The following is a 25,797-nucleotide window of genomic DNA, read 5'->3' as shown; positions in this document are numbered from 1 at the left end:
AAACAGGAAGCGATTGAGGAAAATAAGGGGGGAGAGGTAGTTCAAAGACCACACTCTCACCCTCTCTCCATATCCTCTACTGTCCTCTCTCTCTCTCTCTCTCTCTCTCTCTCTCTCTCTCTCTCTCTCTCTCTCTCTCTCTCTCTCTCTCTCTCTCTCTCTCTCTCTCTCTCTCTCTCCATATCATCTACTCTCTCTCCCTCTCTCTCTCTCCATATCATCTACTCTCTCTCCCTCTCTCTACATATCTACTCTCTCTCCCTCTCTCTCTCTCCCTCTCTCTCTACATATGAACTACTGCCTCTCTCTCCATATCATCTACTGTCCCCTTCTCTCTCTCCATATCATCTACTGTCTCTCTCCCTCTCTCTCTACATATCAACTACTGCCTCTCTCTCCATATCATCTACTGTCCCCTTCGCTCTCTCTCCATATCATCTATTGTCCCCTTCTCTCTCTCTCTCCATATCATCTACTGTCTCTGTCCCCCTCTCTCTCTCTCTCCATATCATCTACTGTCTCTGTCCCCCTCTCTCTCTCTCCATATCATCTACTGTCTCTGTCCCCCTCTCTCTCTCTCCATATCATCTACTGTCTCTGTCCCCCTCTCTCTCTCTCTCCATATCATCTACTGTCTCTGTCCCCCACTCTCTCTCCATATCATCTACTGTCTCTGTCCCCCTCTCTCTCTCTCCATATCATCTTCTCTCTCTCTCTCTCTCATATCATCTACTGTGTCTCTCTCTCTCATATCATCTACTGTCTCTCTCTCTCCATATCATCTACCCTCTCTCTCTCTCTACATATGAACTACTGCCTCTCTCTCCATATCATCTACTGTCCCCTTCTCTCTCTCCATATCATCTACTGTATCTCTCCCTCTCTCTCTACATATGAACTACTGCCTCTCTCTCCATATCATCTACTGTCCCCTTCTCTCTCTCTCCATATCATCTACTGTATCTCTCTCTCTCTCCCTCTCTCTCTCCATATCATCTCCTGTCTATATTATAGCCTCAAGGACTTTTTTAAAAACGCCTTATTGTAACACATGAACTGTGTGATATTTGGCGGAGCCAACATGGAGGCACGAGACAGTAAACATGGGCCATGTGAGAGAGAACACCATCTCTCTGGCAGGTTAGATAGGTTTTATTGTTTTGAACATCAATCTCAGGTCTGTAAATCAGGTGTGATAACCCCAGTGGGATTTTGTGATCATTGTTTAATAACAGAGGTGGTGTATACGTAACGCTGTAAAACCCACAAGTGCATACTGGCATTTTAATATAACTTTATTGAGTGATGATCACTTCAGAAAATGTTTTAGTTTTTTTCTGGGAGAGATGGAGGTCTCAAAAGGCCAGTTTTGTATCCCTCCAACAGTGGTGGGATATAGGGAAAATCAAGGTTCAACAACTCTGTAATCAATACGCAATGAACGTCACCACAGACATCCCCAGATCAATGAACACCCCAGAGTCTGAAATAGTGGAAGTCCTGACGTTAGTTGAGACCACAGGAGACCGAGGTCATACTCAGGCCCTCAAGATAAAAAAAGCCGCATTGGCAGACCTGCTGAGTATCAGAGCACAGGGGGCATTGGCAGACCTGCTGAGTATCAGAGCACAGGGGGCATTGGCAGACCTGCTGGGTATCAGAGCACAGGGGGCATTGGCAGACCTGCTGGGTATCAGAGCACAGGGGGCATTGGCAGACCTGCTGGGTATCAGAGCACAGGGGGCATTGGCAGACCTGCTGAGTATCAGAGCACAGGGGGCATTGGCAGACCTGCTGGGTATCAGAGCACAGGGGGCATTGGCAGACCTGCTGGGTATCAGAGCACAGGGGGCATTGGCAGACCTGCTGGGTATCAGAGCACAGGGGGCATTGGCAGACCTGCTGAGTATCAGAGCACAGGGGGCATTGGCAGACCTGCTGAGTATCAGAGCACAGGGGGCATTGGCAGACCTGCTGGGTATCAGAGCACAGGGGGCATTGGCAGACCTGCTGGGTATCAGAGCACAGGGGGCATTGGTGAGAAGTCATTTTCAAATTGTCTTTGGTTCAGAGAAAAATAATGAACAAAAAGGAATTATTATTTGCTTCAAATCAGCTGTTGGACAGGAGCTCACTAGCCCTAGTGAAATTAGAAAGAGGACAGTAGAGTTCTATGCTGAGCTCTACAAGTGAAATTAGAAAGAGGGCAGTAGAGCTCTATGCTGAGCTCTACAAGTGAAATTAGAAAGAGGACAGTAGAGTTCTATGCTGAGCTCTACAAGTGAAATTAGAAAGAGGACAGTAGAGTTCTATGCTGAGCTCTACAAGTGAAATTAGAAAGAGGACAGTAGAGTTCTATGCTGAGCTCTACAAGTGAAATTAGAAAGAGGACAGTAGAGTTCTATGCTGAGCTCTACAAGTGAAATTAGAAAGAGGACAGTAGAGTTCTATGCTGAGCTCTACAAGTGAAATTAGAAAGAGGACAGTAGAGTTCTATGCTGAGCTCTACAAGTGAAATTAGAAAGAGGACAGTAGAGTTCTATGCTGAGCTCTACAAGTGAAATTAGAAAGAGGGCAGTAGAGTTCTATGCTGAGCTCTACAAGTGAAATTAGAAAGAGGGCAGTAGAGTTCTATGCTGAGCTCTACAAGTGAAATTAGAAAGAGGGCAGTAGAATTCTATGCTGAGCTCTACAAGTGAAATTAGAAAGAGGACAGTAGAGTTCTATGCTGAGCTCTACAAGTGAAATTAGAAAGAGGACAGTAGAGTTCTATGCTGAGCTCTACAAGTGAAATTAGAAAGAGGACAGTAGAGTTCTATGCTGAGCTCTACAAGTGAAATTAGAAAGAGGGCAGTAGAATTATATGCTGAGCTCTACAGTGGGGGAAAAAAGTATTTGATCCCCTGCTGATTTTGTACGTTTGCCAACTGATAAAGAAAGGATCAGTCTATAATTTTAATGGTAGGTTTATTTGAACAGTGAGAGACAAAATAACAACAAAAATATTTGACCCCCTCTCAATCAGAAAGATTTCTGGCTCCCAGGTATCTTTTACATAGGTAACGAGCTGAAATTAGGAGCACACTCTTAAAGGGAGTGCTCCTAACCGCAGCTTGTTACCTGTAAAAAAGACATCTGTCCACAGAAGCAATCAATCAATCAGATTCCAAACTCTCCACTATGGCCAAGACCAAAGAGCTCTCCAAGGATGTCAGGGACAAGATTGTAGACCTACACAAGGCTGGAATGGGCTACAAGACCATCGCCAAGCAGCTTGATGAGAAGGTGACAACAGTTGGTGCGATTATTCGCAAATGGAAGAAACACAAAATAACTGTCAGTATCCCTCGGCCTGGGGCTCCATGCAAGATCTCACCTCGTGGAGTTGCAATGATCATGAGAACGGTGAGGAATCAGTCCAGAACTACACGAGAGGATCTTGTCAATGATCTCAAGGCAGCTGGGACCATAGTCACCAAGAAAACAATTGGTAACACACCATGCCGTGAAGGACTGAAATCCTGCAGCGCCCGCAATGTCCCCCTGCTCAAGAATACATATACATGCCCGTCTGAAGTTTGCCAATGAACATCTGAATGATTCAGAGGACAACTGGGTGAAAGTGTTGTGGTCAGATGAGACTAAAATGGAGCTCTTTGGCATCAACTCAACTCGCCGTGTTTGGAGGAGGAGGAATGCTGCCTATGACCCCAAGAACACCATCCCCACCGTCAAACATGGAGGTGGAAACATTATGCTTTGGGGGTGTTTTTCTGCTAAGGGGACAGGACAACTTCACCGCATCAAAGGGAAGATGGATGGGGCCATGTACCGTCAAATCTTGGGTGAGAACCTTCTTCCCTCAGCCAGGGAATTGAAAATGGGTTGTGGATGGGTATTCCAGCATGACAATGACCCAAAACACACGGCCAAGGCAACAAAGGAGTGGCTCAAGAAGAAGCACATTAAGGTCCTGGAGTGGCCTAGCCAGTCTCCAGACCTTAATCCCATAGAAAATCTGTGGAGGGAGCTGAAGGTTCGAGTTGCCAAACGTCAGCCTCAAAACCTTAATGACTTGGAGAAGATCTGCAAAGAGGAGTGGGACAAAATCCCTCCTGAGATGTGTGCAAACCTGGTGGCCAACTACAAGAAACGTCTGACCTCTGTGATTGCCAACAAGGGTTTTGCCACCAAGTACTAAGTCATGTTTTGCAAAGGGGTCAAATACTTATTTCCCTCATTAAAATGCAAATCATTTTATAACATTTTTGACATGCGTTTTTCTGGATTTTTTGTTGTTATTCTGTCTCTCACTGTTCAAATAAACCTACCATTAAAATTATAGACTGATAATTTCTTTGTAAGTGGGCAAACGTACAAAATCAGCAGGGGAACAAATACTTTTCCCCCCCACTGTACAAGTGAAATTAGAAAGAGGACAGTAGAGTTCTATGCTGAGCTCTACAAGTGAAATTAGAAAAAGGACAGTAGAGTTCTATGCTGAGCTCTACAAGTGAAATTAGAAAGAGGGCAGTAGAGTTCTATGCTGAGCTCTACAAGTGAAATTAGAAAGAGGGCAGTAGAGTTCTATGCTGAGCTCTACAAGTGAAATTAGAAAGAGGACAGTAGAGTTCTATGCTGAGCTCTACAAGTGAAATTAGAAAGAGGGCATTAGAGTTCTACGCTGAGCTCTACAAGTGAAATTAGAAAGAGGGCAGTAGAGTTCTATGCTGAGCTCTACAAGTGAAATTAGAAAGAGGGCAGTAGAGTTCTATGCTGAGCTCTACAAGTGAAATTAGAAAGAGGACAGTAGAGTTCTACGCTGAGCTCTCCAAGTGAAATTAGAAAGAGGACAGTAGAGTTCTATGCTGAGCTCTCCAAGTGAAATTAGAAAGAGGGCAGTAGAGTTCTATGCTGAGCTCTACAAGTGAAATTAGAAAGAGGACAGTAGAGTTCTATGCTGAGCTCTCCAAGTGAAATTAGAAAGAGGGCAGTAGAGTTCTATGCTGAGCTCTACAAGTGAAATTAGAAAGAGGACAGTAGAGCTCTATGCTGAGCTCTCCAAGTGAAATTAGAAAGAGGGCAGTAGAGTTCTACGCTGAGCTCTCCAAGTGAAATTAGAAAGAGGGCAGTAGAGTTCTATGCTGAGCTCTACAAGTGAAATTAGAAAGAGGACAGTAGAGTTCTATGCTGAGCTCTACAAGTGAAATTAGAAAGAGGACAGTAGAGTTCTATGCTGAGCTCTACAAGTGAAATTAGAAAGAGGACAGTAGAGTTCTATGCTGAGCTCTACAAGTGAAATTAGAAAGAGGGCAGTAGAATTATATGCTGAGCTCTACAGTGGGGGAAAAAAGTATTTGATCCCCTGCTGATTTTGTACGTTTGCCAACTGATAAAGAAAGGATCAGTCTATAATTTTAATGGTAGGTTTATTTGAACAGTGAGAGACAAAATAACAACAAAAATATTTGACCCCCTCTCAATCAGAAAGATTTCTGGCTCCCAGGTATCTTTTACATAGGTAACGAGCTGAAATTAGGAGCACACTCTTAAAGGGAGTGCTCCTAACCGCAGCTTGTTACCTGTAAAAAAGACATCTGTCCACAGAAGCAATCAATCAATCAGATTCCAAACTCTCCACTATGGCCAAGACCAAAGAGCTCTCCAAGGATGTCAGGGACAAGATTGTAGACCTACACAAGGCTGGAATGGGCTACAAGACCATCGCCAAGCAGCTTGATGAGAAGGTGACAACAGTTGGTGCGATTATTCGCAAATGGAAGAAACACAAAATAACTGTCAGTATCCCTCGGCCTGGGGCTCCATGCAAGATCTCACCTCGTGGAGTTGCAATGATCATGAGAACGGTGAGGAATCAGTCCAGAACTACACGAGAGGATCTTGTCAATGATCTCAAGGCAGCTGGGACCATAGTCACCAAGAAAACAATTGGTAACACACCATGCCGTGAAGGACTGAAATCCTGCAGCGCCCGCAATGTCCCCCTGCTCAAGAATACATATACATGCCCGTCTGAAGTTTGCCAATGAACATCTGAATGATTCAGAGGACAACTGGGTGAAAGTGTTGTGGTCAGATGAGACTAAAATGGAGCTCTTTGGCATCAACTCAACTCGCCGTGTTTGGAGGAGGAGGAATGCTGCCTATGACCCCAAGAACACCATCCCCACCGTCAAACATGGAGGTGGAAACATTATGCTTTGGGGGTGTTTTTCTGCTAAGGGGACAGGACAACTTCACCGCATCAAAGGGAAGATGGATGGGGCCATGTACCGTCAAATCTTGGGTGAGAACCTTCTTCCCTCAGCCAGGGAATTGAAAATGGGTTGTGGATGGGTATTCCAGCATGACAATGACCCAAAACACACGGCCAAGGCAACAAAGGAGTGGCTCAAGAAGAAGCACATTAAGGTCCTGGAGTGGCCTAGCCAGTCTCCAGACCTTAATCCCATAGAAAATCTGTGGAGGGAGCTGAAGGTTCGAGTTGCCAAACGTCAGCCTCAAAACCTTAATGACTTGGAGAAGATCTGCAAAGAGGAGTGGGACAAAATCCCTCCTGAGATGTGTGCAAACCTGGTGGCCAACTACAAGAAACGTCTGACCTCTGTGATTGCCAACAAGGGTTTTGCCACCAAGTACTAAGTCATGTTTTGCAAAGGGGTCAAATACTTATTTCCCTCATTAAAATGCAAATCATTTTATAACATTTTTGACATGCGTTTTTCTGGATTTTTTTGTTGTTATTCTGTCTCTCACTGTTCAAATAAACCTACCATTAAAATTATAGACTGATAATTTCTTTGTAAGTGGGCAAACGTACAAAATCAGCAGGGGAACAAATACTTTTCCCCCCCACTGTACAAGTGAAATTAGAAAGAGGACAGTAGAGTTCTATGCTGAGCTCTACAAGTGAAATTAGAAAAAGGACAGTAGAGTTCTATGCTGAGCTCTACAAGTGAAATTAGAAAGAGGGCAGTAGAGTTCTATGCTGAGCTCTACAAGTGAAATTAGAAAGAGGGCAGTAGAGTTCTATGCTGAGCTCTACAAGTGAAATTAGAAAGAGGACAGTAGAGTTCTATGCTGAGCTCTACAAGTGAAATTAGAAAGAGGGCATTAGAGTTCTACGCTGAGCTCTACAAGTGAAATTAGAAAGAGGGCAGTAGAGTTCTATGCTGAGCTCTACAAGTGAAATTAGAAAAAGGACAGTAGAGTTCTATGCTGAGCTCTACAAGTGAAATTAGAAAGAGGGCAGTAGAGTTCTATGCTGAGCTCTACAAGTGAAATTAGAAAGAGGGCAGTAGAGTTCTATGCTGAGCTCTACAAGTGAAATTAGAAAGAGGACAGTAGAGTTCTATGCTGAGCTCTACAAGTGAAATTAGAAAGAGGGCATTAGAGTTCTACGCTGAGCTCTACAAGTGAAATTAGAAAGAGGGCAGTAGAGTTCTATGCTGAGCTCTACAAGTGAAATTAGAAAGAGGGCAGTAGAGTTCTATGCTGAGCTCTACAAGTGAAATTAGAAAGAGGACAGTAGAGTTCTACGCTGAGCTCTCCAAGTGAAATTAGAAAGAGGACAGTAGAGTTCTATGCTGAGCTCTCCAAGTGAAATTAGAAAGAGGGCAGTAGAGTTCTATGCTGAGCTCTACAAGTGAAATTAGAAAGAGGACAGTAGAGTTCTATGCTGAGCTCTCCAAGTGAAATTAGAAAGAGGGCAGTAGAGTTCTATGCTGAGCTCTACAAGTGAAATTAGAAAGAGGACAGTAGAGCTCTATGCTGAGCTCTCCAAGTGAAATTAGAAAGAGGGCAGTAGAGTTCTACGCTGAGCTCTCCAAGTGAAATTAGAAAGAGGGCAGTAGAGTTCTATGCTGAGCTCTACAAGTGAAATTAGAAAGAGGACAGTAGAGTTCTATGCTGAGCTCTACACGTGTGAGTACAAAGAGGATATAACAGTGACAACAGTTTATTGATGCGCTCCCACAGGTGGCTGCAGAAGCTCAGGTTGAACTAGAGCAACCATTGTCTCTGCAGGAGATATACGCTGCATTAAAAGGCATGGAAAATGGTGGGCTTCCTGTTGACTTTTTTGTCTTTTGGGGCTATGTTGGGAGAGGATTGGCTAGCAGTAGTTAACGATAGTTTGACCGGAGGGTTACTACCGATAAGCTGCAGAAGGGCTGTCCTTACCCTACTACCAAAAAAGGGTGACCCTATGGAGGTGAAGAACTGGAGGCCGGTGCCCTTATTGTGCACTGATTATAAGATCCTGTCCAAGGCTTTGTCCAACAGGCTGAGGAAGGTGATCGGACAAATCATACCATACCAATCCTACTCTGTTCCCGGCAGGCAGATAGGTGATAACATTTCCTGATTCTGGATTTTTTGGACGTCTCTAGGGCTGTTGGGTTGGATGCTGGTCTAATTTCAATTGATCAGGAAAAGGCATTTGACCGAGTTGAACATCAATACTTATGACACACATTTGAGGCATTTGGTTTCAGCTCTGGTTTTACTGCCATGATCACGGTGATATATGGTGACATTGAAAGTGTATTGAAAGTTAACGGTGGCTTGAGTGCTCCTATTAAAGTGTGTAGGGGTATTAGGCAGGGGTGTTCATTGTCTGGAATGTTATATTCCATTGCTATAGAGCCACTACTAAATAGCATTAGAAGTCACATTGAAGGGGTGTACCTTTCACAGGATATTCCTTCTATTCGTCTCTCAGCATATCCTGATGATGTAGTTATTTTAGTGAAAAATCAAGCGGAGGTGGATAGTTTGAGTCTAATGGTTGATCGGTTTAGGGGAATATCCCATGCAAAGGTAAATTGGCAAAAAAGTTGTTCTTCACAGATTGGGAAATGGTCTGGAGGGATCGTGGCTTTGCCAGGGGGGCTGGAATGGTGAACGGGTAAGTATCTTGGAGTGTACCTAGGGGATGAGGCGACTATGGAACAAAAATAGGAATGGGGTGGTTGAAATGGTGGAAGGGAGGATGAGGAGATGGTGTTGGTTGTTATCTCGTATGTCATATAGGGGACCACTATTATTGTTAACTATGTGGTTGCCTCTGCAGTGTGGCATCGGTTGGCATGTTTAGAGCCACCATCTGGCTTCTGGCCAAGATACACGCAATTATTGTAGATGTTTTGGGGGATAAATATCATTGGGTTCCACAAAGTGTTTTGTATTTGTCAAAGGAGGAGGGGGGACAAGGTCTTGTACATGTTGCTAGTAGGGCTGCTGCTTTCCGGTTTCAGTTTATTCAAAGGTTGCTCTATGGACCGGAACATGTGTTGTGGAGAGGGGTGGCAGGTCTGGTATTACAGCAGGTAGGGGGATTAGATTTAAAGAAGGCTTTATTTCTGGTTGATAGTAGCCAGATTTCTAGGGAGGGAGTACCTCCGTTTTACAGAGGCCTTCTTGGGGTTTGGAGCATAATGAAGGTGTCCAGAATAACTACAGCGGAGTCGGTTCATTGGCTGTTGGAGGAACCTCTGGTGTTATGGGGCAACACTGGATTGTACAACTGCAGCTGTTCCACATTTCTCCAACATTCTGGTGAAGGGCAAAATCATCCCCCTAAAACAGTTAATGGACATGGCTGGGCGCACCTTAATGGATGGAGGACGGGTGGCTGAACATTTGGGGGTGAGGTCGGAATGGATTGACAACTGCTGGGAAGCTGCAGGAAGGCTCTGTCAGCAGAAGAGGGGATTATGCTCAACAGTCACAAGGAAAAGGTACAAGATGAAAACGTCCCATTTCCAAGACCAGGGATTACACCAATATCTCAGAGTCAGAAAGAAATGTGTTATTACTGGATTTGAGAGGGTTGGAAGAGGTGGGTTTGGATGAGGTGAATGGGAAGGATTTATATAGGAGGTGTGTCAAGGTTTTGAATATAGATGAAGTGAAATATAGAAAAGACACTCCTTGGAGGGTAAAACTGAACCTTGGTGACAAGGTAAAGCCAGCATGGAGAGCACTGTACAAGCCACCGTTACAAAAGGGTACTGGTGATATGCAATGGAAGGTTTCGCATGGCATCATTGCAGTTTTGTTTCTGTCATTAATTCAGATGCATGTCCTTTTTTTAATATGAGAGAAACAATTTTTCACTGTTTTATGGCGTGTGAGAGGATAACGCCTCTATTTGAAATAATATAGTATTTTTTACAGCTGTAGGGGAGATTTTCAATAGCACTGTTTTGATTTGGGGGTTTCAATATAGTAAACAACAGAAAATGTCAACTGTTACATTTTATTTTGGGACAAGCTAGGAAACATAAAAGAGACACGGGATACAGACAGGATATAAGATGTGTTTTTTAGGGACTAGTCAAAGCGAGAATAAAAGTGAATTTTGAGTTCTTCTCGGCCGTAAAAGACCTCCCATTGAGGAGAAGTGGGCTTACGAAGGGGTGGTTTGTTTTGTGGACGAGGGGACATTATTTTTTGTTGATGAAATGCTTTTTTATTTGTATTTATAAATTTTTTCAATGTTTATTTAAGAATGACACGTGTTGTTTAATTTCTGAAAAGGCACAGCAACTACTTGAGCATAAAATAAAGGTTTTATAAAAACTCAAAACTCTTCTCTCCATATCATCTACTGTCTCTCTCTCTCCATATCATCTACTGTCACTCTCTCTCATATAATCTACTGTCTCTCTCTCTCTCCATATCATCTACTGTCTCTCTCCATATCATCTACTGTCTCTCTCTCTCCATATCATCTACTGTCTGTCTCTCTCTCCATATCAACTACTGTCTCTCTCTCTCCATATCGTCTACTGCCTCTCTCTCTCTCCATATCATCTACTGTCTCTCTCTCTCTCCATATCATCTACTGTCTCTCTCTCTCTCTCCATATCATCTACTGTCTCTCTCTCTCCATATCATCTACTGTCTCTCTCTCCATATCATCTACTGTCTCTCTCTCCATATCATCTACTGTCTCTCTCTCTCCATATCATCTACTGTATCTCTCTCTCCATATCATCTACTGTATCTCTCTCTCCATATCATCTACTGTCTCTCTCTCTCTCCATATCATCTAGTGTCTCTCTCTCGCTCCATATCATCTACTGTCTCTCTCTCTCTCTCCATATCATCTACTGTCTCTCTCGCTCCATATCATCTACTGTCTCTCTCTCTCCATATCATCTACTGTCTCTCTCTCTCCATATCATCTACTGTCTCTCTCTCTCTCCATATCGTCTACAGTCGCTCTCTCTCTCCATATCGTCTACTCTCTCTCTCTCTCTCTCTCCCCATGTCATCTACCGTTTCTCTCTCTCTCCATATCATCTACTGTCTCTCTCTCTCCATATCATCTACTGTCTCTCTCTCTCCATATCATCTACTGTCTCTCTCTCTCCATATCGTCTACAGTCTCTCTCTCTCTCCATATCGTCTACTCTCTCTCTCTCTCTCTCTCTCTCCCCATATCATCTACCGTCTCTCTCTCTCTCTCCATATCATCTACGAATGGGGGGGGGGTAAACACAGGGGACAGGTTTACATACACATAAGAACAATGACAGGAACAGGGGTAGGAGGGGGGGGTAAACACAGGGGACAGGTTTACATACACATAAGAACAGGAACAGAGACAGGGGTATGAGGGGGGGTAAACACAGGGGACAGGTTTACATACACAGAAGAACAGTGACAGGAACAGGGGTATGAGGGGGGTAAACACAGGGGACAGGTTTACATACACATAAGAACAGGAACAGAGACAGGGGTATGAGGGGGGTAAACACAGGGGACAGGTTTACATACACAGAAGAACAGTGACAGGAACAGGGGTATGAGGGGGGTAAACACAGGGGACAGGTTTACATACACATAAGAACAGGAACAGAGACAGGGGTATGAGGGGGGTAAACACAGGGGACAGGTTTACATACACATAAGAACAGGGACAGGGACAGAGGTATGAGGTGGGGGGGGGGTACATGGACTCTCTCATGACACCCACCTGAGTCTAGCAGCAGACGAACCACATCCATCTTCCCATAGAGAGCTGCCTCGTGGAGAGCACTGCCATTCTCCGTCTGAGAGAGAGAGAGAGAGAGAGAGAGAGAGAGAGAGAGAGAGAGAGAGAGAGAGAGAGAGAGAGAGAGAGAAGAGAGGGGGGAGGGTAAGAGAGAAAGAGAAGGAGACCGAATAATAGAAGGCAAGAGAGGGGAGAGTGATGTGGGAGAGAGAAAGAAAAGATTGATTTTAAGACATCGCCCAAGAAATCTCTTTGTACACAGAGCCGCGTGGAGGGAACGTCCCATTCCAAATACAACAGTTTCCTCCCTCTCCATATGGCCTGGATGCTAGTGGCTAACACCCAGCCAGGCTCCTGCTTTGTGACTAATTGCAACAAGCATGCTGTGTGTGTGTGTGTGTGTGTGTGTGTGTGTGTGTGTGTACACACACACACTATACCTTGTCTTTCCTCTATCACCAAGGTATTATCAACGCAGCCAGGAAAGACCCCAGAAATCCAACACATCGACCAATCAAAACCCAGAACTGGTCCTCCAGTGTTCCCACACACCCAATCCTGGTGCGTCTGACTGACCCTTACAGTTCAAAGGTCAAAGCATGCCAATGAAAGGGCATCTGATCATCCAATACCACAGAATCCAGAAGACCAGGTCAAAAACAGGAACGTAAAAATATCCAAATCGAGAAAAGACAAAAAGCTTCACAACCCACGGTGACTTGGGACTAGAGGTGACTGGGCGATGAGTTTAGAGGGAGCACACACACATACATCGAAGGACAGGAAACCAAACCGGCAGACCCTCCCCCACTTCCCCCCTCAAACCCCTTCCTGTGTCGTTTCCCATGGCGATTAGTTGGTGATGTCACTGGAAAATGAGGAAATCGATTCACAAAGAAGATTGACTTCCTATCTGTTTGACTGAAGACTGAGGGGGGGTTTGTTTTGGGCCTTTATTTTACCACATTTTCTCCCATTGCTAGTTACGACCTTGTCTCATCGCTGCAACTCCGAAACATGACCCACCTAGACGCGCTAATTCTTAACACACTGCCCGCTTCGCCACTTGGGGCCTTTCAATACAGTTTGACACTCAGTTTCAGATTCACTTTACAGCTTGAAGAAGTATAAAGGTGTGTGTGTGTGTGTGTGTGTGTGTGTGTGTGTGTGTGTCGGAGGGGTCTGAATGTGTGTGTGTGTGTGTGTGTTTAGGGTGAAGAGAGAGGGGAGGGTGAAGAGAGAGAGAGGGAAGGGGAGGAGAGAGAGCGAGAGTGAGAGAGAGGGGAGGAGGGAAGAGGGGAGAAAATAGAGATGGGAGGGGAGAGAGCGAGAGAGAGGGGAGGGGTGAAGAGAGAGAGGGGAGGAGGAAGAGAGAGAAGGGGAGGAGAGAGAGAAGGGGAGGGGAGGAGAGAGAGAAGGGGAGGGGAGAGGAGGAGAGAGAGCTAGAGAGAGGGGAGGGGAGAAGAGGGAGAGGGGAGGGGTGAAGAGAGAAAGGGGAGGGGTGAAGAGAGAGAAGGGAGGGTGAAGAGAGAGAAGGGAGGGGTGAAGAGAGAGAAGGGAGGGTGAAGAGAGAGAAGGGAGGGTGAAGAGAGAGAAGGGAGGGTGAAGAGAGAGAAGGGAGGGTGAAGAGAGAGAAGGGAGGGTGAAGAGAGAGAAGGGAGGGTGAAGAGAGAGAAGGGAGGGTGAAGAGAGAGAAGGGAGGGTGAAGAGAGAGAAGGGAGGGTGAAGAGAGAGAAGGGAGGGTGAAGAGAGAGAAGGGAGGGTGAAGAGAGAGAAGGGAGGGTGAAGAGAGAGAAGGGAGGGTGAAGAGAGAGAGGGGGACAGGTTTACGTACACATAAGAACAGGGACAGAGGTATGAGGGGGGTAAACACAGGGGACAGGTTTACATACACATAAGAACAGGGACAGAGGTATGAGGGGGGTAAACACAGGGGACAGGTTTACATACACATAACAACAGGGACAGAGGTATGAGGGGGGTAAACACAGGGGACAGGTTTACATACACATAAGAACAGGGACAGAGGTATGAGGGGGTAAACACAGGGGACAGGTTTACGTACACATAAGAACAGGGACAGAGGTATGAGGGGGGTAAACACAGGGGACAGGTTTACGTACACATAAGAACAGGGACAGAGGTATGAGGGGGGTAAACACAGGGGACAGGTTTACATACACATAAGAACAGGGACAGAGGTATGAGGGGGGTAAACACAGGGGACAGGTTTACATACACATAAGAACAGGGACAGAGGTATGAGGGGGGTAAACACAGGGGACAGGTTTACGTACACATAAGAACAGGGACAGAGGTATGGGGGGGGTAAACACAGGGGACAGGTTTACGTACACATAAGAACAGGGACAGACGTATGAGGGGGGTAAACACAGGGGACAGGTTTACATACACATAAGAACAGGGACAGGGACAGGGGTATGAGGGGGGTAAAGACAGGGGACAGGTTTACATACACATAAGAACAGGAACAGAGGTATGAGGGGGTAAACACAGGGGACAGGTTTACGTACACATAAGAACAGGGACAGAGGTATGAGGGGGGTAAACACAGGGGACAGGTTTACATACACATAAGAACAGGGACAGAGGTATGGGGGGGGTAAACACAGGGGACAGGTTTACGTACACATAAGAACAGGGACAGAGGTATGAGGGGGGTAAACACAGGGGACAGGTTTACGTACACATAAGAACAGGGACAGAGGTATGAGGGGGGTAAACACAGGGGACAGGTTTACATACACATAAGAACAGGACAGAGGTATGAGGGGGGTAAACACAGGGGACAGGTTTACATACACATAAGAACAGGGACAGAGGTATGAGGGGGGTAAACACAGGGGACAGGTTTACATACACATAACAACAGGGACAGAGGTATGAGGGGGGTAAACACAGGGGACAGGTTTACATACACATAAGAACAGGGACAGAGGTATGAGGGGGGTAAACACAGGGGACAGGTTTACATACACATAACAACAGGGACAGAGGTATGAGGGGGGTAAACACAGGGGACAGGTTTACATACACATAAGAACAGGGACAGAGGTATGAGGGGGTAAACACAGGGGACAGGTTTACATACACATAACAACAGGGACAGAGGTATGAGGGGGGTAAACACAGGGGACAGGTTTACATACACATAAGAACAGGGACAGAGGTATGAGGGGGGTAAACACAGGGGACAGGTTTACATACACATAAGAACAGGGACAGGGACAGGGGTATGAGGGGGGTAAAGACAGGGGACAGGTTTACATACACATAAGAACAGGAACAGAGGTATGAGGGGGGTAAACACAGGGGACAGGTTTACATACACATAACAACAGGGACAGAGGTATGAGGGGGGTAAACACAGGGGACAGGTTTACGTACACATAAGAACAGGGACAGAGGTATGAGGGGGTAAACACAGGGGACAGGTTTACATACACATAACAACAGGGACAGAGGTATGAGGGGGGTAAACACAGGGGACAGGTTTACATACACATAAGAACAGGGACAGAGGTATGAGGGGGGTAAACACAGGGGACAGGTTTACATACACATAAGAACAGGGACAGAGGTATGAGGGGGTAAACACAGGGGACAGGTTTACATACACATAACAACAGGGACAGAGGTATGAGGGGGGTAAACACAGGGGACAGGTTTACATACACATAAGAACAGGGACAGAGGTATGAGGGGGGTAAACACAGTGGACAGGTTTACATACACATAACAACAGGGACAGAGGTATGAGGGGGGTAAACACAGGGGACAGGTTTACATACACATAAGAACAGGAACAGAGGTATGAGGGGGGTAAACACAGGGGACAGGTTTACATACACATAACAACAGGGACAGAGGTATGAGGGGGGTAAACACAGGGGACAGGTTTACATACACATAAGAACAGGGACAGAGGTATGAGGGGGTAAACACAGGGGACAGGTTTACATACACATAACAACAGGGACAGAGGTATGAGGGGGGTAAACACAGGGGACAGGTTTACATACACATAAGAACAGGGACAGAGGTATGAGGGGGGTAAACACAGGGGACAGGTTTACATACACATAACAACAGGGACAGAGGTATGAGGGGGGTAAACACAGGGGACAGGTTTACATACACATAAGAACAGGGCCAGAGGTATGAGGGGGGTAAACACAGGGGACAGGTTTACATACACATAAGAACAGGGACAGGGACAGGGGTATGAGGGGGGTAAAGACAGGGGACAGGTTTACATACACATAAGAACAGGAACAGAGGTATGAGGGGGGTAAACACAGGGGACAGGTTTACGTACACATAAGAACAGGGACAGAGGTATGAGGGGGGTAAACACAGGGGACAGGTTTACATACACATAACAACAGGGACAGAGGTATGAGGGGGTAAACACAGGGGACAGGTTTACATACACATAAGAACAGGGACAGAGGTATGAGGGGGTAAACACAGGGGACAGGTTTACATACACATAAGAACAGGGACAGAGGTATGAGGGGGGTAAACACAGGGGACAGGTTTACATACACATAACAACAGGGACAGAGGTATGAGGGGGGTAAACACAGGGGACAGGTTTACATACACATAAGAACAGGAACAGAGGTATGAGGGGGGTAAACACAGGGGACAGGTTTACATACACATAACAACAGGGACAGAAAGGTATGAGGGGGGTAAACACAGGGGACAGGTTTACATACACATAAGAACAGTACAGGAACAGAGGTATGAGGGGGGTAAACACAGGGGACAGGTTTACATACACATAAGAACAGGGACAGAGAAGGGGTATGAGGGGGGTAAACACAGGGGACAGGTTTACATACACATAAGAACAGGGAACAGAGGTATGAGGGGGGTAAACACAGGGGACAGGTTTACATACACATAAGAACAGGAACAGAGACAGGGGTATGAGGGGGGTAAAGACAGGGGACAGGTTTACATACACATAAGAACAGGAACAGGAACAGAGGTATGAGGGGGGTAAACACAGGGGACAGGTTTACGTACACATAAGAACAGGGACAGAGGTATGAGGGGGTAAACACAGGGGACAGGTTTACGTACACATAAGAACAGGAACAGAGACATGGGTATGAGGGGGGTAAACACATCATTCTACACCCCCCCTCCCCACACACACACACACACACACACACACACACACACACGTTCTGTATCTGAAGCAATCACACATACACAGTGCCATACTGTATGTATGAAGACAACACACACACATCTCAAACTCATCCTTGACCTACTCCGACCGCCCCTCACAAACACACACACTGTGAGTTGCTGTGTTCTGCTAATATTACTGCAAAACCATATTCAGAAAGAGGTTGAGTAGAAGGAAGATTGTCCTTAGATACTGTACCAACTCATTAAAAACAGAGGAGACAGGCTTTAAACATTCATTACAAGGAGAGAGGAGGCAGTGTTATCTTGAGCTAAAGAGACAGTCAGATTTACTGGAGCAACATCTGCAGGAGAAATGTAAGAACGCTGTTCATCGATTACAGCTCAGCATTTAACACCATAGTACCCTCCAAACTCGTCATGAATCTCGAGACCATGGGTCTCGACCCTGCCCTGTGCAACTGGGTCCTGGACTTCCTGACGGGCAGCCCCCAGGTGGTGAGGGTAGGAAACAACATCTCCACCCCGCTGATCCTCAGCACTGGGGCCCCACAAGGGTACGTTCTCAGCCCTCTCCTGTACTCCCTGTTCACCCATGACTGCATGGCCATGCACGCCTCCAACTCAATCATCAAGTTTGCAGACGACACTACAGTGGTAGGCTTAATTACCAACAATGACGAGACGGCCTACAGGGAGGAGGTGAGGGCCCTCGGAGTGTGGTGCAAGAAAAATAACCTCTCACTCAACATCAACAAAACAAAAGAGATGATCGTGGACTTCAGGAAACAGCAGAGGGAGCAGCCCCCTATCTACATTAACGGGACAGTAGTGGAGAGGGTGGAGAGTTTTAAGTTCCTCGGCGTACACATCACGGACAAACTGAAATGGTCCACCCACACAGACAGCGTGGTGAAGAAGGCACAGCAGCGCCTCTTCAACCTCAGGAGGCTGAAGAAATTCGGCTTGTCACCAAAAACACTCACAAACTTTTACAGATGCACAATTGAGAGCATCCTGTCAGGCTGTATCACCGCCTGGTACGGCAACTGCTCCGCCCACAACCGTAAGGCTCTCCAGAGGGTAGTGAGGTCTGCACAATGCATCACTGGGGGCAAACTACCTGCTCTCCAGGACACCTACACCACCCGATGTCACAGGAAGGCCAAAAAGATCATCAAGGACAACAACCACCCGAGACACTGCCTGTTCACCCCGCTATCATCCAGGAGGCAAGGTCAGTACAGATGCATCAAAGTGGGAACCGAGAGACTGAAAAACAGCTTCTATCTCAAGGCCATCAGACTGTTAAACAGCCATCACTAACATTGAGTGGCTGCTGCCAACATACTGACTCAACTCAAGCAACTTTAATAATGGAAAAATGTATGTAAACAATTTATCACTAGCCACTTTATATTATATGTTTACTTACCCTACATTACTCATCTCTTATGTATATACTGTACCCTATACCATCTACTGCATCTTGCCATCTTGATGTAATATATCATTAGCCACTTTAAACAATGTCACTTCATATGTTCTCATACCCTACATTACTCATCTCATATGTATATACTGTACTCTATACCATCTACTGCATCTTGCCATCTTGATATAATTAAATGTATCCCTAGCCACTTTAAACAATGCCGCTTTATGTTTTCATATCCTACATTACTCATCTCATATGTATATACTGTACTCTATACCATCTACTGCATCTTGACTATGCTGTTCGGCCATGATTCATTTATTTTTATGTACATATTCGTATTCATTCCTTTACACTTGTGTGTATAAGGTAGTTGTTGTGAAATTGTTAGGTTATATTACTTGTTAGATATTACTGCATGGTCGGAACTAGAATCACAAGCATTTCGCTATACTTGCATTAACACCACATGCTCTCACCACTGGTGTCCCCCAGGGCTCTGTTCTAGGCCCTCTCCTATTCTCGCTATACACCAAGTCACTTGGCTCTGTCATATCCTCACATGGTCTCTCCTATCATTGCTATGCAGACGACACACAATTAATCTTCTCCTTTCCCCCTTCTGATAACCAGGTGGCGAATCGCATCTCTGCATGTCTGGCAGACATATCAGTGTGGATGACGGATCACCACCTCAAGCTGAACCTCAGCAAGACGGAGCTGCTCTTCCCCTGGGGAAGGACTGCCCGTTCCATGATCTCGCCATCACGGTTGACAACTCCATTGTGTCCTCCTCCCAAAGTGCTAAGAACCTTGGCGTGACCCTGGACAACACCCTGTCGTCCTCTACTAACATCAAGGCGGTGACCCGATCCTGTAGGTTCATGCTCTACAACATTCGCAGAGTACGACCCTGCCTCACACAGGAAGCGGCGCAGGTCCTAATCCAGGCACTTGTCATCTCCCGTCTGGATTACTGCAACTCGCTGTTGGCTGGGCTCCCTGCCTGTGCCATTAAACCCCTACAACTCATCCAGAACGCCGCAGCCCGTCTGGTGTTCAACCTTCCCAAGTTCTCTCACGTCACCCCGCTCCTCCGCTCTCTCCACTGGCTTCCTGTTGAAGCTCGCATCCGCTACAAGACCATGGTGCTTGCCTACGGAGCTGTGAGGGGAACGGCACCTCCGTACCTTCAGGCTCTGATCAGGCCCTACACCCAAACAAGGGCACTGTGTTCATCCACCTCTGGCCTGCTCGCCTCCCTACCTCTGAGGAAGCACAGTTCCCGCTCAGCCCAGTCAAAACTGTTCGCTGCTCTGGCACCCCAATGGTGGAACAAGCTCCCTCACGACGCCAGGACAGCGGAGTCAATCACCACCTTCCGGAGACACCTGAAACCCCACCTCTTTAAGGAATACCTGGGATAGGATAAAGTAATCCTTCTAACCCCCCCCCCCTTAAATGATTTAGATGCACTATTGTAAAGTGGTTGTTCCACTGGATATCATAAGGTGAATCCACCAATTTGTAAGTCGCTCTGGATAAGAGCGTCTGCTAAATGACTTAAATGTAAATGTAAATGTAACCATGTGTATGTGACAAATACATTTGATTTGATTTGAGGAGAGAAGAGAACTGTTACAAAGCTGAAGCCTGGTTTCACCCTGACTACCAGGTGATGCTAAATCCATCATACAGGGATGATTTCTGTATTTTGAAAGTCACCCATCTTGAAAACTTGATTGCTGACAAAATGAAACAAATACCAAAAGACTGTTTTTGGGAGGAGTTTTCCTTTAAGGCTGAGTTGACCTTTAGCTCACCTCTCTTTACCTCCCTCTACAGGAGAACATGTTGTACTGAAGTAGAAACGCAGAGTGACCCCCCAACAACACACCTGCAAAATAAAAGCTAACCTACGAAACCATTCCTCACCCCCCTCCCAACCCTTACCCATCCACCTAACCACTCACCCCTGACTCCACAGTGACCCTGACCCCTAGACCGCTGACCTGGGAGTTGACGTCCATGCCGGCCTCCAGCAGGGTGTGCACGGCTGAGTGGTGCCCGTTGCGGGCGGCCAGGTGCAGGGGCGTGTGGCGCCTTGTCCCGTGGCTGCTCATCAGGTTGGGGTGGGCGGTCACCAACATACAGACCACCTGGGATGAGGGGGAAGGGAGGAGAGGGGAGGAGAGGGGAGGAGAGGAGAGAGGGGTTGAAGCCCAGTGGACATGAGTTCCAAGATCTAAATGTGTACTTATTTGATACAGGCCCTTGTCTGTTACTACAGTATTACATACAACATTGTTTTCAGACCGTCAGGACCACAAGCCACGTCAGGACCAAACGTATGTGGACACCTGCTTGTCGAACATCTCATTTCAAAATCATGGGCATTAATATGGAGTTGGTCCCCCCTTTGCTGCTATAACAGCCTCCACTCTTCTGGGAAGGCTTTCCACTAGATGTTGGAACATTGCTGCGGGGACTTGCTTCCATTCGGCCACAAGAGCATTAGTGATGTCAGGCACTTATGTTGGGCGATTAGGCCTGGCTCGCAGTCTGCATTCCAATTCATCCCAAAGCTGTTCGATGGGGTTGAGATCAGGGCTCTGTGCAGACCAGTCAAGTTCTTCCACACAAATCGACAAACCATTTCTGTACGGACCTCACTTTGCGCACGGGGATATTGTCATGCTGAAACAGGAAAGGGCCTTCCCCAAACTGTTGCCACAAAGTTGGAAGCACAGAATCGTATAGAATGTCATTGTATGCTGTAGCGTTAAGATTTCCCTTCACTGGAACTAAGGGGCCTAGCCCAAACCATGAAAAACAGCCCCAGACCATTATTCCTCATCCACCAAACTTTACAGTTGGCACTATGCATTGGGCCAGGTGGGTTCTCCTGGAATTCGCCAAACCTAGATTCGTCAGTCGGACTGCCAGATGGTGAAGCGTGATTCATCACTCCAGAGAACGTGTTTCCACTGTTCCAGAGTCAAATTGCGGCGAGCTTTACACCACTCCAGCAGACGCTTGGCATTGAGCATGGTGATCTTAGGCTTGTGTTCGGCTACGCAGCCATTGAATCCCATTTCATGAAGCTCCCAACAGTTCTTGTGCTGACGTTGCTTCCAGAGGCAGTTTGGAACTCGGTGGTGTTTCAACCGAGGACAAGACGTTTTTACGCGGTACACGCTTCAGCACTCTGTGGTCCCATTCTGTGAAATTGTGTGGCCTACCACTTCGCGTTTGAGCCGTTGTTGCTCCTAGACGTTTCCACTTCACAATAACAGCACTTATAGTTGACTGGGTCAGCTCTAGCAGGGCAGAAATGTGATGAACTGACTTGTTGGAAGGGACACATATGACGGCGCCACATTGAGTCACTGAACTCTTCAGTTAGGCCATTCTACTGCCAATGTTTGTCTATGGAGATTGCATGGCTGTGTGCTCAATTACTTACACCTGTCAGCAACGGGTGTGGCTGAAACAGCCGAATCCACTAATTTGAAGGGGTGTACACATACTTTTCTATATATAGTGTATTTTGTTGTAGTCCTGAACTAGCACAACTAATGAAACTAGTCAAAGGCTCTCGCTCTCTCTCTCTCTCAACCCCCTTCTCTCTCACTATCAAATGCATTTATAAAAGCCTTTTAAAATGTCACAAATTGCTTTTACAGTAACCCAGCCTAGACCACAGAGAGCAAGCAGAATCAGAGGCACATTGGCTTGGGAAAACTCTGTAGAAGGAAGAAACCTTGCTCAGGTCCATCCTCACCTGAAGTCGTCCGTAGAGTGCGGCCAGGTCCAGGGGCGTCTCGTCGCGGCTGTTCCTCATGGTGGGGTCTGTCAGCTCCTTCAGTAGGATGGACACCACCTCAGAGTGGCCGTACTGGGCCGCACAGTGCAGCGCTGTCTCCCTCTCATGGTTCTGTATACAGGGGGGAACAACTGTCTGAGTAAACAAACAATGTATTGCTTCACAACATGGATTCATCTATTATGTTGACCTCATGGACTGTGAGTCTTTGCATCCACAGCTCCATCTATTATGTTGACCTCATGGACTGTGAGTCCTTGCATCCACAACTCCATCTATTATGTTGACCTCATGGACTGTGAGTCTTTGCATCCACAGCTCCATCTATTATGTTGACCTCATGGACTGTGAGTCCTTGCATCCACAGCTCCATCTATTATGTTGACCTCATGGACTGTGAGTCCTTGCATCCACAGCTCCATCTATTATGTTGACCTCATGGACTGTGAGTCCTTAAATCCACAGCTCCAGCTATTATGTTGACCTCATGGACTGTGAGTCCTTGCATCCACAGCTCCATCTACTGTGTGGGACAAACTCTAGTGTCACACATACAGTTTACCAGAGGACTCTCCTGAATCTCCAGGGCAGTGTTCTCTTCAACCCAATACATCTGTCCCAGAACTGCCCACAGTAGCCTTCTATCACCCCCTGCTGTCCGTCTATGGTCAGTGTAGCCTTCTATCCCCCCTGCTAACAGTCTATGGTCAGTATAGCCTTCTATCCCCCCTGCTAACAGCAAATGGTCAGTATAGCCTTCTATCCCCCCTGCTAACAGCCTATGGTCAGTATAGCCTTCTATCCCCCCTGCTAACAGTCTATGGTCAGTGTAGCCTTCTATCCCCCCTGCTAACAGTCTATGGTCAGTATAGCCTTCTATCACCCCCTGCTGTCCGTCTATGGTCAGTGTAGCCTTCTATCCCCCCTGCTAACAGTCTATGGTCAGTATAGCCTTCTATCCCCCTTGCTAACAGTCTATGGTCAGTGTAGCCTTCTATCCCCCCTGCTAACAGTCTATGGTCAGTATAGCCTTCTATCACCCCTGCTGTCCGTCTATGGTCAGTGTAGCCTTCTATCCCCCCTGCTAACAGTCTATGGTCAGTGTAGCCTTCTATCACCCCTGCTAACAGTCTATGGTCAGTGTAGCCTTCTATCCCCCTGCTAACAGTCTATGGTCAGTGTAGCCTTCTATCCCCCCTGCTAACAGTCTAAATCTCAGTCTAGCCTTCTATCCCCCCTGCTAACAGTCTATGGTCAGTGTAGCCTTCTATCCCCCCCGCTAACAGTCTATGGTCAGTGTAGCCTTCTATCCCCCTGCTGTCCGTCTATAATTGAGAATTTCAATAAGCATTTTTCTACGGCTGGCCATGCTTTCCACCTGGCTACCCCTACCGCGGTCAACAGCACTGCACCCCCCACAGCTACTCGCCCAAGCCTTCCCCATTTCTCCTTCTCCCAAATCCAGTCAGCTGAGGTTCTGAAAGACCTGCAAAATCTGGACCCCTACAAATCAGTCGGGCTAGACAATCTGGACCCTTTCTTTCTAAAATTATCTGCCGAAATTGTTGCAACCCCTATTACTAGCCTGTTCAACCTCTCTTTCGTGTCGTCTGAGATTCCCAAAGATTGGAAAGCAGCTGCTGTCATCCCCCTCTTCAAAGGAGGGGACACTATTGACCCAAACTGCTACAGACCTATATCTATCCTACCCTGCCTTTCTAAGGTCTTCAAAAGCCAAGTCAACAAACAGATTACCGACCATTTCGAATCCCAACGCACCTTCTCCGCTATGAGATCTGGTTTCAGAGCTGGTCATGGGTGCCAAATACGAGTCCAAAGTCTAAATCTCATACTAAATCTCTCTGGTCACCCCCAAAACCAATTCCTCCTTTGGCCGTCTCTCCTTCCAGTTCTCTGCTGCCAATGACTGGAACGAACTACAAAAATCTCTGAAACTGGAAACACTTATCTCCCTCACTAGCTTTAAGCACCAGCTGTCAGAGCAGCTCACAGATCACTGCACCTGTACATAGCCCATCTATAATTTAGCCCAAACAACTACCTCTTCCCCTACTGTATTTATTTTGCTCCTTTGCACCCCATTATTTCTATTTCTACTTTGCACTTTCTTCCACTACAAATCTACCATTCCAGTGTTTTACTTGCTATATTGTATTTACTTTGCCACCATGGCCTTTTTTGCCTTTTCTCCCTTATCTCACTTAATTTGCTCACATTGAATATATACTTATTTTTCTACTGTATTATTGACTGTATGTTTGTTTTACTCCATGTGTTGTATGTGTCGAACTGCTTTGATTTATCTTGGCCAGGTTGCAATTGTAAATGAGAACTTGTTCTCAACTTGCCTACCTGGTTAAATAAAGGTGAAATAAAAAAAAAAAAAAAAAAATATGGTCAGTATAGCCTTCTATCCCCCCTGCTAACAGTCTATGGTCAGTGTAGCCTTCTATCCCCCCTGCTAACAGTCTATGGTCAGTGTAGCCTTCTATCACCCCCTGCTAACAGTCTACGGTCAGTGTAGCCTTCTATCCCCCCTGCTAACAGTCTACGGTCAGTATAGCCTTCTATCCCCCCTGCTAACAGTCTACGGTCAGTATAGCCTTCTATCCCCCCTGCTAACAGTCTACGGTCAGTATAGCCTTCTATCCCCCCTGCTAACAGTCTATGGTCAGTATAGCCTTCTATCACCCCTGCTAACAGCCTATGGTCAGTGTAGCCTTCTATCCCCCCTGCTAACAGTCGCTAACAGTCTATGGTCAGTATAGCCTTCTATCCCCCCTGCTAACAGCCTATGGTCAGTGTAGCCTTCTATCCCCCCCTGCTAACAGTCTATGGTCAGTGTAGCCTTCTATCCCCCCTGCTAACAGTCTATGGTCAGTGTAGCCTTCTATCCCCCCTGCTAACAGTCTATGGTCAGTGTAGCCTTCTATCCCCCTGCTAACAGTCTATGGTCAGTATAGCCTTCTATCCCCCCCGCTAACAGTCTATGGTCAGTGTAGCCTTCTATCCCCCCTGCTAACAGTCTATGGTCAGTGTAGCCTTCTATCCCCCCCCGCTAACAGTCTATGGTCAGTGTAGCCTTCTATCCCCCCCTGCTAACAGTCTATGGTCAGTATAGCCTTCTATCCCCCTTGCTAACAGTCTATGGTCAGTGTAGCCTTCTATCCCCCCTGCTAACAGTCTACGGTCAGTATAGCCTTCTATCCCCCCTGCTAACAGCCTATGGTCAGTGTAGCCTTCTATCCCCCCTGCTAACAGTCTATGGTCAGTGTAGCCTTCTATCACCCCCTGCTAACA

The 25,797-nt window shown here is 46.5% G+C and overlaps 1 protein-coding gene across 1 annotated transcript in view; it reads right to left on the bottom strand.

Annotated features, from left to right (window-relative positions):
* LOC106576444 (ankyrin repeat and sterile alpha motif domain-containing protein 1B) overlaps positions 1–25,797 on the bottom strand; it is a 309,496-nt gene that overhangs the window by 200,225 nt on the left and 83,474 nt on the right. The window contains 3 exon segments of the mRNA XM_045699996.1: positions 12,008–12,083; positions 20,663–20,809; positions 22,435–22,587. Of these exon segments, the coding sequence (XP_045555952.1) occupies positions 12,008–12,083; positions 20,663–20,809; positions 22,435–22,587 (376 nt within the window).

Source organism: Salmo salar, chromosome ssa17, assembly GCF_905237065.1.
Source record: "Salmo salar chromosome ssa17, Ssal_v3.1, whole genome shotgun sequence".
Classification (NCBI taxonomy): Eukaryota; Metazoa; Chordata; class Actinopteri; order Salmoniformes; family Salmonidae; genus Salmo; species Salmo salar.
Note: the sequence above shows the minus strand (reverse complement) of the source record. Positions and strands in the feature narration are given on the sequence as shown.